This window comes from Orussus abietinus, unplaced genomic scaffold (assembly GCF_000612105.2).
Source record: "Orussus abietinus isolate OABI.00-Male unplaced genomic scaffold, Oabi_2.0 scaffold2, whole genome shotgun sequence".
Taxonomy (NCBI): Eukaryota; Metazoa; Arthropoda; class Insecta; order Hymenoptera; family Orussidae; genus Orussus; species Orussus abietinus.
In genome coordinates this window covers 2023488-2037052 of record NW_019396012.1, presented here as the reverse complement: position 1 = coordinate 2037052, position 13565 = coordinate 2023488, and the positions used below count along the sequence as shown (strand labels likewise).

The 13565-nt window shown below is 51.2% G+C and overlaps 3 protein-coding genes across 5 annotated transcripts in view; 1 reads left to right on the top strand and 2 right to left on the bottom strand.

The window, feature by feature from the left end:
* Window positions 1-2668, bottom strand: part of LOC105700467 (RNA-binding protein MEX3B) — a 29669-nt gene extending 27001 nt beyond the window's left edge. Inside the window, exon 1 of the mRNA XM_012426304.2 lies at window positions 1606-2668. Coding sequence (XP_012281727.1) covers window positions 1606-1906 — 301 coding nt within the window. The 5' untranslated portion in view covers window positions 1907-2668. The remainder of the gene's footprint in view (window positions 1-1605) is intronic.
* Window positions 2669-9709: 7041 nt separating this feature from the next.
* On the bottom strand, window positions 9710-11485 carry LOC105700639 (methyl-CpG-binding domain protein 2). 3 transcript variants are annotated; one of them, XM_012426672.2, is made up of 5 exons: window positions 11249-11485; window positions 10948-11089; window positions 10602-10655; window positions 10008-10253; window positions 9710-9911 (listed from the first exon to the last, which is right to left on the bottom strand). In XM_012426672.2, exons 1-5 carry the CDS (start codon window positions 11377-11379, stop codon window positions 9813-9815), a joined length of 672 nt encoding a protein of 223 aa, XP_012282095.1. In that variant the 5' UTR covers window positions 11380-11485; the 3' UTR covers window positions 9710-9812. The 3 variants fall into 3 exon arrangements, with proteins under 3 accessions (XP_012282095.1, XP_012282096.1, XP_012282097.1); XM_012426674.1 differs by having other exon boundaries at window positions 9822-9931; XM_012426673.2 differs by lacking the exon at window positions 10602-10655 and having other exon boundaries at window positions 9711-9911.
* Window positions 11486-11553: 68 nt separating this feature from the next.
* LOC105700638 (3-ketodihydrosphingosine reductase) lies at window positions 11554-13384 on the top strand. The gene is made up of 4 exons (XM_012426671.2): window positions 11554-12057; window positions 12131-12560; window positions 12632-12873; window positions 12961-13384. The coding sequence occupies exons 1-4, from the start codon at window positions 11944-11946 to the stop codon at window positions 13171-13173; spliced, it is 999 nt and encodes a 332-aa protein (XP_012282094.1). The 5' UTR covers window positions 11554-11943; the 3' UTR covers window positions 13174-13384.
* Window positions 13385-13565: the final 181 nt, after the last annotated feature.

The window sequence follows — 13565 nt, the reverse complement described above, 5'->3', positions numbered from 1 at the left end:
TATACACGTATGCATACCTACATATTATTTTTTTCCGCGCATTTCATTAATTCGCCCGCCCTATCTCCAAGGATACGCGCCGAAGGCCCCGAGAAGGTAGCAACCGGGTCCTCGAGGTCTCCGACGTCGTGCCAAGGGCTTAAAAAAATCCCTAATCGCGACTCGGAGGCGAGACGCAGATTCGAGGGAGTGCGCATCAAGTGTAATGGAAATGTCGCGTTGAAACGATGGAAAAAAAAACATATATATACATATGTACATACATCTTGAATAAATGACAAAGAGAGAGTTATCCCTCGATAAAACGCCAGTGTTTACGCGCCGACTCGTTCCGGGACGTATTTTCGCGCCGATCGTCGAGGCACCTCTTTCGCTGATAAAAGTTCGGGGCCATTCCTTTACGAGGCTCGAGAGAGGCCTTCGGAGTCTCGTCCACGCCATGCCGCGCCGCGACGCGCCGCGTCACGTCGCGTCGCAGCGGCTCGGAGCGTGCGCGACCTATCCCAACGAGCGCGTAGCCCCGTCTCTCTCGCTCCCACGGGGTGGAGGACCCCGCGCCTGCGCACGCGCACTCGGGCCCCGGCGCGTTCGGGATTGGTATTTGCACTTTGCATCACCGTCGCGGTTTTGGCAGGACCCGGGGAGGGGGGTTAGAGGTTAAAGGAATTTAGATGACCCGCGCAGAGGAGGGCGTTGCACTCGCCCTCTTCCCTCCCTCATTCTATGTCTCTCTAGCGCGGAGGAGACGTAACTGACCTCGGTGCCGCGCCTTCCCCGTGGAGGCGAAAATCCCGTGGACAAAATATAGGAAAAACATATGATAAATACATGAGATATTCGAAATGTACGAGATGTATGATATACGAAATCTAGTAGGAATTCGAGAAAGCTCGAGAGAGAGAGAGAAAGAGAGTTCGCGCGAAGACAGTCGCGAGGGAGGTCGACTCGCTCGAGTCGGATTCAGAGGACCGCGAAAGAGAGAGAGAGATAGAGGGAGAGGGGAGGGAGGAACGGAGAGGGACGAGGAGAGACCGTGGGACCGCCTGCGATTCCGCGACCGGACCAATGACCCGCGCCAGCCAAGGTCAGAGTTGACTCGCACTCGGGACAACGGAATTCTCGCCGCGCCGGGGTAAACAAACGCTCTAGAGGGCGACCGCGAGTCAAATTCGCGCCCACCTCTTTATTTCCGCTGAGCGTAACTCGGCCGAGCCCAGGGATACAATTCCCAGATTTTTCGGGAGGGAAATCAACGAATTTCGGGGGAAAGGCAAAATTTCCGGGGGAAGCGACAATTCTCGCGGGGTAACGATAAATCGGCATTTTTAAATCCCTACTTCATTTTCCTAGGACTCAACGTACCACCTTACCCCGTGCAACGTCTTTCGCATACAATATCTTGACAAACTTATATCGATTAAGAAATACTTGGTATCAAAATATCCGCAAATTTCGCGTTACCTCGATTTTCCATCGATAGAACGAATTACGGAGGGTTCATCTCGCGAAAATTATCCCTAAGAAAAATTTCTCCTTAACGTAGATAGTCTCTGCACTTATGGAGCGACTCGACTCTTTGGGAATGCAAGAAAAAGGGGGTTCTACCTTGTCGGCCGACGATCTCGGCCACGTGCTCGCTGCTGGGGACGGGCACGCACTCGGTCATGTTCTGGCTCTTCTTGGACCTGGCCTCCTCGAAGACGCTGGCGGGGGTCGCCTGCAGAGGGTCGGGGTCGGCGGCGTTGCCGTTGGCGTTGGCGGCGTTAGCGCCGGGGCACCCGGGGGTGCCCTCGAGGCCGAGCATGGAGAGCTCGAAGGCGAGCTGGAGGGCGCGCTGGTCCTCGAGGGAGCCGGCGCCGGGGGCGTTGGTGCCCCTCTCCATCTCGGCGAAGAGACTCGTCGGCATCCTCCGTGGCGTCGCGACGCCGGGCGTCGGGCTGCGCCTGCCTCGGCCTCGGCTCGCCTTCCTCGTGGAGGCGGCCTTCGTCGTAACCTGCGCGAGCTCGCCCGGGTCTGGCAGCCTCCTCGGGTCTCTGGGACTCGGCCGCGTCCCGGCTGGCACACTCTCGGGACCGTATAAAACCCGTGCGCACCGTAGAAAAATAAATAACTCGCCAGTCACCCCCGGCGGTCGCTTCGCCGGCGCGGGCGAGTCGGTCGCTTCCTCCTTACCGACTCGGCTCGGCCCTCTCTCTCGGTCCCGCGGGCCGCGCGTCTCGCTGTCTCGCTCGCGTGGCTCGGCGCGCCGAACTCGGGACACGGGCCGGGGAGCGTGCCCGAAGATGGCGGCTCTCCGTCTCTCTCTCGCGAGCCTTTGCTCCGGTCGGTCCTCTCTCTCTCCCGCTCCCGGGGACTGGACCTCCTAGGGTCCCGGAAATGGCTCGCTTCGCGGATCCGGTCGGTTGTGCCGCGCGAAGTTGCGGCGGAGCGCGCGGCGCGATTCGATGTATCGATCTCGCCGGCCCAAAGGACGCTCGCCAAATTCGCTGACTCGGATGGTCCGCGCGTCTCTCTCTCTCTCTGTCTCCCTCGTGTTCGGAGCGCGTCTCGGAGGGTCTCCTTGCCGGAGATCCTGATCACCTTGGCGTCACCGGCCGACTGAACCTCCGGAGAGCGTCGCGCGCGACTAACGGGCGCTAACCTCTAGGCAGGCGCTACTGCGACTACCCACTCGACTCGTGCCACTGCGACTGACTGCGACGCACCGCGGCTACGGGCCAGCCGGCACTCTCCGCCATGTGCCAGACGCCGGGTTTCCGCCGCGCTGATTGGCTCGCGCGGTCACGTGGGCCGGCCACCCCTCCCCACCACCGCGCCGGCCGAGCGCCTGGCGAGAGCGAGACGAACCGACGGCCGGCGCGGCGGAGCGAGAGAGACCGACGCCGGCACCCCCGAATACGCGGCCCGGGGAACCAAAGGGAAGTCCACGAGCGCCATCTCGCTCCGGCCGCCGGCGAACTCTACCCGAGGCAGACCTGCCGCCGATAGGGAACCTTCTCCTACGAGCCGAGGATTTATCGCCGCGAAAACGGAGGATATCTCTCGTTTCCACCGAGGCGAGCGTTAGCCTTCGGGTCGAAACCGCGATTTCGTATGCCGGCCCTATTTCCCGGGATCCCTGGAATGATATTTTTCGAGGTCTCGATAGGCGGGGAGATGGAAAAGTGACGCAGCGGTAGATAAACGAGGGCTTCACTCGGGGATGCACCACTGGAGGCTTCTCGTCCCCGGGAAAGGGCCGAGTGGTTTTCGCTCGTGGGAAAACGCCCGGCCAGGGCCGTCCAAAGTCCCTCGAATGTTCCGGAATATTTTCAATATATCTCGTGTCCCGCTGCGCAGTTTTCCACCGTTTAGACGCGGGAGTTCCGAGGCACGCGATCCTCGCCGTAGGCGAGTCTAGATTTTTGCGGTTGGCTCGACAAAAAACAAATATATATACATTTATATTCTCGAATATCCCGAGCTGCATTCCCGGGAAACGGAGAAATCGCCGAGACTCGCGCAAGAAGAGAGGCGAGTCGACCGCCCCTCTTTCTCGAAACTTTTCCCGTACTTTTTCCCGGGACTTCCTGTTATCACGGGCGCCACCGGCTAGGAAGTTGCCCTGTTTTTCCCCGAAACTCGAAAACACCTCGCCCCATTCCCGGAGTGCACCTCGCCGTTCCTCGAATTATCGAAATCTTAAAGCCTGGGGTCTTAAATACCCTGGATACGAGTCACCTAATTTCTCCGCTCCCCGTTTGAATTTCGATAGCGCAAACCCCCGGGTTGCCCATATTCTCCCCGGATGTCCAGGAAGAGACAATGTTTTCCCTCGTTCCAGGGTTTTTGCGAGGCGAAGGGGCCTGGGGAATTTACTAATCCACCCGGATCGCCGGTCGTTCCCCCAGAGGGCGAGGTGGAAGAGACAGATGAGCAAATAGAGGGAGGAAAAGAAAGAGAACACGGAGCTGCCGTTAATTTCCCCGAAAGATCAATCCCGTGCCCGAGCGCCTTGGTTCCTGGTCGGTATTTCCCAAAGAGTGCCGAAATCCTGGAAATCACCGTCCTCGGCCATTTTTCCCGGTTTACCTTTTCAGGGCTGCAGCTGCCGGGTCGCTTCTTTACGGAGGCCGCCTCCTCTCGGGTGGCTCGTCGACCTGCTAATTTGTCTAATCGCTCCAAAAAGCGCACCGAGGCTGACGCCGTAACGAGGCTCTTCATAAGGTACGAGAAAATATTCTCGTACCTTATTATCGAGCACACCGTTGAAGTGTAGGTTAATAAAAATAATAAATCCCCAACGACTGTTTATTACGATGCTACAATAAATTGCAGTAAATTCACATCGTCTCCGTAATACTACATACAAGTTAAGTTAAACCTATTTCAAGTAAACACCCTGGCAAATACCACACAATACAGTATCACGTGTATTTATGCATTTCCTAATGTGTGGCTTATTCCACTTTACGTTTTTCTGTATGAGACTTCGGTTACGAGGTGAGGAGAAAGGTACGTAGATCTCCATTGATTTTGACCAGGGTGTGCCGTTTTAAGTATAAGCAAGCTCAGGTAAGTACACCTTCAGGTATTTACAGCTCCAGGTATAGGAATTCTCGAGTGATCCACCGGGCGAGGTCGTCGCGACGCGTTCGACAGGAGTCCCTGCTTCTGCCAGTCGGACGCAGCACCTGCCGGCTCGTAGTGGTTTCGTGTGGCAAGAGTCGATAAGAGCGAAACGAGAGATTCTCGCAAAAACCGATCTAGACGGCCGCGGGCCTTGAACCGCGATGGCCATTGTTCGCGTCGGCGACACCTATACGTCAGAGCCTCGTCTTCTCGTAGAACCGAGACAATCCCTCGTGGTGATAACGTCGTTACTCCACAGCTCTCTTAATCCCCTAATCTCTCAATCCGTCTCTCATTGACTCTGCAAATCCCCTGCCCTCCCTCTCTTACCCCTAGAATTATCGGAGTATTTTTTTTTCCTTTTCCCGAGATGGGCCACCTGAAACAGGTAATTTTTATTGTCGGATAGTTCCAACGTTAATCTCTTACTCCGTTCTCTTATTCTCTTGATCCTTCCCTCTCCTTCTCCACCCCTCCGTCAAAGGTGGCGAGTCTTGGCCGAGCGACTCACCTGCCGAAGATTGAATTTAAAGTCCCAGGGTGTCTCCGACTAACGGCGGTCCTTCGTCGCAGGTGAGGCCCCGCGTTTCGGCGAGTCGTCGCTCCTCCTGGGCTGTGGACAAAGGAGAACTTCTGCGGCGAGGTCGGCGATCAACGGCGATTAACGGCGGACCAACGACAACGGGCCGATCGGCCAAGGTTGTCTCGCTCGTTGCGCCACCCGGCACCTGACGCCTCTTCGCTCCTGCACGCACTCCTTCCTCCGGCCCCGAGAGCGTTGCGTGAGCCACGCGCGTCGAGGACCTTTTTTCCTTCACGCTCGAAGAGCGGCGTTTTCGGGCGATGCGTATCGGCGCGCTCGAGCGCGAGTTATCATCTGGGCGCGTGCCCGATACGCGCGTTTTATACGTATACGGTACGTATACGATACGTATACGATACGCATCCGATACGCACCCGATACGCGCGTCAAGCGCGAGCCAACGCCGCGAAGGGAAGTAGGTTCCGAGCGATGAATACCAATTACCCAAAGCAATGCCAAGACGCACCTTGGATTGGCCAATTTTCATCGCACGACCGATCAATGGTGGATTAAACATTCCCACGCATGATCAGCTGACATCTATATCTTAGACGTCGGAAAGTAGACAACGAGGAATATCAAGTTTGACGTCTCGGAACTCTAAATTAACATTTCACGGTGGAAGCAGGAATGGAACGAGGTCCACCCTCCTGGAGGAGCAAGGATACCTCGAGGAAGATCCTTGAAGGAGGTCGAGAAACGCACTCTGGAATCGCTCTCGCCTCCCGTGGAATGCAGCCGGTCGGTGCAACACTTTCCGGAGGGGAGCATTAACCAAAGTCTCGAGCGGTCTCGAGGGCGTATTTTTAGCGCGGGCAACCGGTTGCCCCGGCGATCATTGTCGTTGCCTCGGCTCTCTCGTTGCCGGCCGGCGCTCGCTTCGCCTCTACGAGCGGCTAGAGAGTCGCAAAATCCCCGGCCAAAGTGCGAGCGACAGTTCTTTCGATGCCGATCTACCGTCGACGGGGAGACCGCATTGCTAGACTCTGAGTCGGACGCGGCGTCGCGACGCGGAACCCGCGGAATCGAGCAGGACACCCGGGGGTGAGCGGACCTCGAAAGACCCGGGACGAAAAAGACCGACGACGGTCTCGAACAGGCGCCTCCATGATCTAGAAAACCCCTACGTTTCGAGCTAAGCGATATCTTCTCTCGAGTCGTCGCCGTCGACCGCGTCGTTCGAGTCCATCTGGACAACCCTAATTGATATCGACGGAACGCGTGCGTGGAAGCGAACCTGGGAACGCAACCCCGAGAGGTTCGCATGAGCCCCTCCCGGGTAACCGGGGTGCGGTGCCGCAACACGGGGGAGGGAAACAGGGGGGTTGAACTTTCTCGCGCCGGGGTTAGCTGGGCGGTTTATCTCGAAGTCTAGGAGGAAACCTGGAGGTGGAATAATCAATGAATGTAGGAGATTAGTGGAATTTCTGTATCCTCTTGTTTATACAATAGGATAAATATTCCAGGTCCATGGGAAGGGAAACAGGGGTTGAATTTTAGTCAAGTGGTTAGTCTCAAAGTCTAAGAGGAAATCCGAAGGTGGAGCAATCAACGAATACTGGAACAAATGATCGGAATTCCCGAACTCCATTATTTGTCCAATCATTTAAATATCGCCGTGTCGGTGGGGCACGTTTCGACGCGCATCGCGGTGGGAAATATTCAGCCCTGGGAGGTGTAGTAGAGAGAGAAAGAGAGAGAGGGGTAAAAGGGGGCCAGCTCGCACAAAAGGACGCAAACTGTGTCGGTACCTCCGGTGGTACCGAGAGGAAGAACCGCCGGCTGTGAGAGCGGCCGAGAGCCCTTCTTTCGTCTCGTCGATAGAATTCGGGGCCCGAGTTTATTTTTTGCCCCGAGTCTTCCCGCGATCCCCGACAATGGACCCGACCGGAAGCTGGGCCGGCTGGACGAGAGCGGAAGACCTTAGCGAAGCCCGACGTCGAGGAAACTCTCCCTAAATTCCTCCCACTACCTCGGTGGGCCTTAAGGCCCTCGCAGTCATTTTTCCGCCATTTATTCCCACCGGCAAGTGCAAGCCCGGCGAAAGTCTCGCACCGCAAGAGTCGCGGATTACGCGGCCGTTGCGTGTCCCGCGGTCGAGATCGATATGCGTGGCCTTAATTGTGGGCCTTCCCTTGGCCCTCGAGATGGTCTCCTCCTTTCCGAAGACCATCGACGAGGCTTTCGCAGGAGGAAATCCGACGCCTCGCAAAGTGCAGCCCGAGCGGATGCACCGGGCAACCGGCGGATGCGTCTACCCGCCGCGAAAGGTTTTATCCCGGTCACAACGAGCGGCTTCCGGCGCTACTCGAACTGCGGTTTAAGATCGATAAGTTGACGGAGCTCGCCGACTATTTATACGCGAGTATCGGAGCCGATGGGGAGAGCTCGACACGTAACTCGTACCTGTACACGCGACGACGTGGGAACGCGGCCCGACTAGTTTTACAATTTCTCCTCCACGACCGAAGCGGCGGTTCCGGGCGTGCACGCGTCGCGGTTCCGCGGTCGGAACCGCCAAAACCGTAAAAACGGTCGAAACCGCCAAAACCGTGAAAATGGTCAAAATCGCCCACGAGCTTCCCGATCGAAGAATCATGCAGGGTATATACAAGACACTCCGTAAATAAATGTTCATCGAGCCAGATAAATATTTCTTCTCCCCCAGGATATATACAATACATATAAACAGGGTATACAAATTAACCCGACGCCTGTACCCGTGAACCCCACATTTCGAGGGCAATTAAGCGCAAGCGGCGCACCAGATGCGTGTCCGGAATACCGGAGAAACAAGAAAATGCCCTCGCGTGCCGCTGGCACGACATCCGGCACTCGATAGCCTAATAAATTAGCGTATCATGGTTCCAATCTGTCCAGGAACCGAAGTCCACGGTCGAGGGAGACCCAACACGATATTCCCTCCTCCCATATTTCCCGAAGGAAACGTGCCTAATATATGGGAAATCGGTAGGCGCGTTTCCATCCGTAGTTCGTCGCGGGAGATCGGCCGTATACGGCAGGGCGAATCGTTAGAATTTAATGTGGGACATGTGCCCCGAGGAGAGCGATCAGGGGCGGTTCGTCTCGGTTGACAATGAGGGAGAGTTCCCTTTGCGAGGAGGGAAACAGCTGTTGGCCGATACGAGCCAGGGCCAGGAGGCGGAAGGCACGGAGGCGAGGTAGAAAAAGGAGGTTGCCACCTGGCGTACCTGGCTTATGCGCCCATACCTGAAATCAACGACTACCTGGCCATTCTTTTGTGGTCCGGTGGAGGGAGAAAGCGAGAAAGAGAGAGAGAGGCAAAAGGAAAGAAAGACTCGCACGCACTTCGATACAATGCCGGATACCCCCGTGCCGCGACAACTACTTGTCGTGTGCGATCGGTCTTTTGGAAACCGCCCTAAGGATGGAAAGCTCCCTGGCTCGAATTTACCTCCGCCTTTAATCCTGCCCCTCCCCCACACGACCAGTAAATACCAGGATCTCTCCGTTTCGGCTAAAAACAATCGGTCGTACAATTTAATTTCACAAGTCGATCCCTGTTTCGGTTCAGCGGCCACCTGGGTAGAAACCGTTCTTTGAGGGGAAAAATTATGCTCGATCCGAGCCGTAGGTACGCGAAGAAACGCTTACTCGGGTTTCTACTTACCTGCCGAAGGGAACTTGTACCGTAAGCCCTCGTAGAGGCCCCTTTTTCTGGAGTTCCGAGTCCCCGTGCAGGTAAGTCAGCGGTATCGAAGCAGTGCTCGGCCTTGCTTCTTCTCGGTAATGCAGACAATTGGACAATTAGTCGAAAGGTCACCGATGTCCATCGTGCTCCAATTTGCCGGTAATTCGCCGAGGGGCCGGCGTAGCGACCCTGGATTATTCCCGGTACCCTCGAAAATCGGCGTACCGATGAAAGGCCTAAGGTACTGGTTACTCGGACAGGTCGCCAAGTCGTGATTTACGGGGCGGTCGTCTACCTGATCACTTGGAGAAATCCATGACTGGTCAAACATTGTGTGTCAAAATAATTTCAATGTCCGAAACGCTCCGAATTAATACCTGGCGAGACATGCGGGGGCAGCATAAAGGCAGCTATGAGCGCAAACGTTCCTGGCAAATATTCGCCACGATTCCCGGGGGACGTGACCCGTCGACGGTCAATGTTTATAAGGTACACGGTGCAGGCTTGTTCCTAGTAAACGGGATTAATATAGAAATACCTTCCGCAAATCTATACCAATCCCGATGCGTTTGCCTGCGGCAAGAGCGACGAAGCTTCGGCAAGGTGCTTTTCGTTTCGTGGCAAGAGGCTCCCCATCGATCGGTAACGTTCCTGGGTTTGGGTTTGCCATTGCGAATCGACTGTGCCACTAAGAGAAGGCTCTACTTCGGGATACGACGCAGTGAGAAAGCCCTCGGACCTTGAGGCGGCTTCTCTTTATGGCGGGGCTTCGAGTGCCGTTGGACTTTCTAAAATGCAATAAATTTCGAGGCTCTGAACTTATAAAAATAAAAGAAGAAACAAAAACGTTTATTACAAAATCGAGGGGTCATAATTTACGTCGCGCTTAAAACTAGGAGGGGAATAAAGGGAAATTGGTGAATTATGACTAAAGTAATGCCCGACTCAGGCGGACATGGCTCGTAACGCATCTTGAAGTTTTTTCCTCGCTAACGCCACTCGGTCCTCCTGGCGTTTGATGTCTTCGTCCGTTATCGTGACAGCCTTGAAAGAAAGCGTCGGGTCTTTGATAAGAAAAGTGGACAATTGTCATTACCGGTACCAAAGCGTTTTTGGGGCCATTAATTTCTCCTTGCTTACCTGGACTAGAGGTTGATCGGGGTTCAGGAAAACGCCAGGGTTCTTTTCCAGGGCCGTTTTAGAGCCCGTTTGGCCGGTCACCGGTTGAGAGGATACGTGCAAAGCGGTGGCTACGCTCTGCAGCAAAGTTTCTTCCGTGATGTAAGGACCAACGGGCTTCAATGTTTTTGGCAGGTCCATTGCATCGAACTCGTAACCATCCGGGTCGCAGGCTCTGAGTCCTTCTAATCTCTTCTCCCAGAATAGCTGTAATAGAAGAGTGTGGATGAACATTCGTGGATTCCTTAAAGGAGTCAAGCAATTACAGAAAAGGAAGATAGGAAAGGATTCGTGGCTAGTCCGTGTCAAAGCTGGTGGTAAGAACGCAGGAAGATACGTGTTTACGCTGTCTTTGTACAGGAGCTTATACCATTGTATTAATATATTATCCTAGGTTGTGGTGAATTTTTTATTGGGGCCTGCATTCAATTTCGATCGAGCATGCACCCTAATGTATGATATGTACTTTGAACGATCTAAATGAAATGTTTGTTGTATGAAAAGGAAAAAAACGCGGATACTGAAGATGAGGATGAACGTGCCAAGTAGATTTACCTGTTTAGGTTTATCTTGGGAGTTGTGTTTCCCGTCAGTTTTATCGGCTCCTTCCTAAATGAACGAACGATTGGATGGTTGTATCATGTGCAATAACAGGGAAGAGGTTTCAGTAGATTTAAATTACTTGGATGGTTATGCTTAATGGGGGAAAAGGTAATTATAGTAATTGTCCAAGCGATATAAAATGGTGCACACCGATTGTATCCCGATATCTTTAAAGTTAATGCAGATTAAACAATTTATGTGCATCTGAGACATGCATTGAAAATCCATCAAGTTACCATATATTGTACATTTTGCGATCGACTAAGCACGACAAGTTCATCGATAACGTTCCACTAACCTGCTTAGGCTTCTCTTGATTCCCATGTTTGATGTCTTTTACCCTTCCTTCTTGTGTCTTATACACCGTCACTGGTTGTTTGAAGATAGAAGCCGTTTGTCTAATTGGTGGTACGAGTGACGCTCCGTTTTTCACGCCTCGACTGAAACATCAGGATATCATAACCTCTACAAGCTAACAAAACACTCGCAGTATTTTTACATGAATTGACCAAAAGTCGAGCAGCACCGCGACAGTCAATAGAAATTACTTTCCTCTCGATAACAGCAGTGGCATCGAAAAATCATTAAATCCTTCGTACCTGTAGTAATTAACGTCAACTTTCCCGGTAGACGTCAATTGGTTCTGACTCTTCCTCGGTACTTCTTCCCTTGTCGACCAGTTTGTTGGCAGTGCAGACGGGTATTTCTTCTTCTCCACTGACATATTCATCTTGGCGAATTTTATTTATTCGATATATTTCTAAAAAATCGCTCTAACAACCCACGAAAACGTGTGAAAACACTGTGCGCGTCTTGCGCGGCGCTGTCGTCGACAATAGCAGACGGCCATCTTGAAACGACGCGACTTGCGGCAGCCATGACTTTTTTTCTATTATTGCGAGCAATTTGCATATCAGAAACGGCGAGGGCAGCACTGGAGAGCGCGTGGTGAATTTATTAACATTGTTTAACGTAACGCCTGGATGTCAAATCACATGAATAAGTTGCGTTGAATCCTTCATACTTGTTCTACGAGTCAACGAAATAGAAAGTCGACGTTGTATGAGAACCTTGTAAGAGAAAATATCGGTCACATGACTACTCCGTGTCTCACCCTCACATAACTTGAATTACATTCTACGTGTGTACACACACTCACGTAATTAATCATAAAGTGCGGATAGTTCTGTGTACGAAAGTGAATAGTAGTAACCCTTAATGGTTTTCATTTTACATTAGAGTTATTAAGTGAATGTAACTATTCAATCAAAGCATTTAAGTCTGATCTAGGAAAATGGATTATATAGGAGTCGTGCTAATAAGCTTTGTTGGGTTGATCGCCATTTTACTTATCAAACAGTTTTTTCTACGCGGACGTTTGAAAAGCGTTGAAAATAAGCATGTCGTGGTAAGTAGTTTGTAAGGGGTTTGTATAAATAAATGTACGTTTTTATCACTGCAATTTGTGATTTTTTCATCAGATTACCGGCGGTTCTAGTGGGATCGGAAAATGTGTGGCACTATCTGTCGCAAGACGTGGAGCTCATGTAACCATAATTGCGCGGGATATCCGAAAGCTCGAGGCGGCGAAATCCGAGATAATTCGAGCATGCAAAAATAAAGACACGCAAAAAGTGGAATGTTTGTCCCTGGATATCAGGGAAAATTATGACCACATAGAAAAATCTTTACATTATCTAGAAAACACTATAGGACCAATATACATGTTAGTGAATTGCGCGGGTACAGCAATTTGCGGAAAAATCGAAGACACTACCATTGACAGTCTAACGCACATGGTGAACCTTAATTTAATGGGTACTTATTATTGTACCAAGGCTATCGTACCAAAGATGAAGAGTGCAAAAGAAGGAATTATTGTTATCACGTCATCGCTCGCTGCCCTAGTTGGTTCGCACTACTTTTATCTAAATTTTCATTCCGAAAGAATTGTTGCGTTATGTGTCTTTATTACATTTTAGGACTATATGGATATTCAGCCTATTCTTGCACAAAGTTTGCTCTGCGTGGCTTAGCAGAAAGTGTAGCCATGGAATTGGCACCATATGGCGTTTCTGTTACTCTTTCGGTCCCTCCTGATACCGATACTCCTGGATTCGCTGTAGAGGAATTAAGTAAACCTGTTGAAACTCAACTTATAACTCAAAGCAGTAATCCTTATAAACCAGAGTTAATTGCCGAGCAACTCATAGATGATGCTCTTGTAAGTTATGAAATACTTTAATGGTATTTCAAAGTTATAATATTGGATGTAAGAGTCCACTATTGTAATTACTGTTAAACATTTCAGGAGGGGAAATTTTTTTCTACAGTTGGTTTTGAAGGTTTCATGCTGACAACTTTATGTGCCGGAATGTCACCGTTATCCTCGATCAGCGAAATGATACTGCAAGTAATGTTAAGCGGCCTACTTAAAATTATCGGTACCTGTTACCAAGTATATTTCCGGATGGTGATTGAAAACTGTAAACAAAAGCGAGAAAAGGAAAAGAAATTCGAATAACTCTGAAGAAATAATGATAAGCACAAAATGATATTCTGATGTACATCAAAATTGAATTACAAGTTCCTTTTCCTGTCTTACTTAAGTGGGTACATAGATTTCGTCGCTTCATAGATTTCTTATTTTTGCACTTTTAAGTATGAACAATTGTTTCCAATATACCAATGTGACTTACTGTATATTTGGTATATTAAAAAAGGAACCTCTTTAATATCTCGTATATTGTATAATTATTTTCATCAGTACGAGTGTTAGGTATTTCAACAGATATTTAAAAGTATCATTGACCACATAATTTTTTTATTTATGCTGATTATCTACCGACGGACCAACCAATCGTGAATTGTCATTCATTGTTAATTTGCATTTCTAATAAATGGGTTCATTTAACT

Bases quoted from the DNA above. Each gene is read 5' to 3' on its own strand.
- LOC105700638 (XM_012426671.2), top strand. From the start codon at position 11,944: ATGGATTATATAGGAGTCGTGCTAATAAGCTTTGTTGGGTTGATCGCC. The intron at 12,058-12,130 runs GTAAGTAGTTTG...TTTTTTCATCAG, and splicing joins TTGAAAATAAGCATGTCGTG to ATTACCGGCGGTTCTAGTGG. The intron at 12,874-12,960 runs GTAAGTTATGAA...TAAACATTTCAG, and splicing joins AACTCATAGATGATGCTCTT to GAGGGGAAATTTTTTTCTAC.
- LOC105700639 (XM_012426672.2), bottom strand. From the start codon at position 11,379: ATGAATATGTCAGTGGAGAAGAAGAAATACCCGTCTGCACTGCCAACA. The intron at 10,656-10,947 runs GTTAGTGGAACG...TCGTTCATTTAG, and splicing joins ATCAAGAGAAGCCTAAGCAG to GAAGGAGCCGATAAAACTGA. The intron at 10,254-10,601 runs GTAAATCTACTT...CTTCTATTACAG, and splicing joins CCCAAGATAAACCTAAACAG to CTATTCTGGGAGAAGAGATT.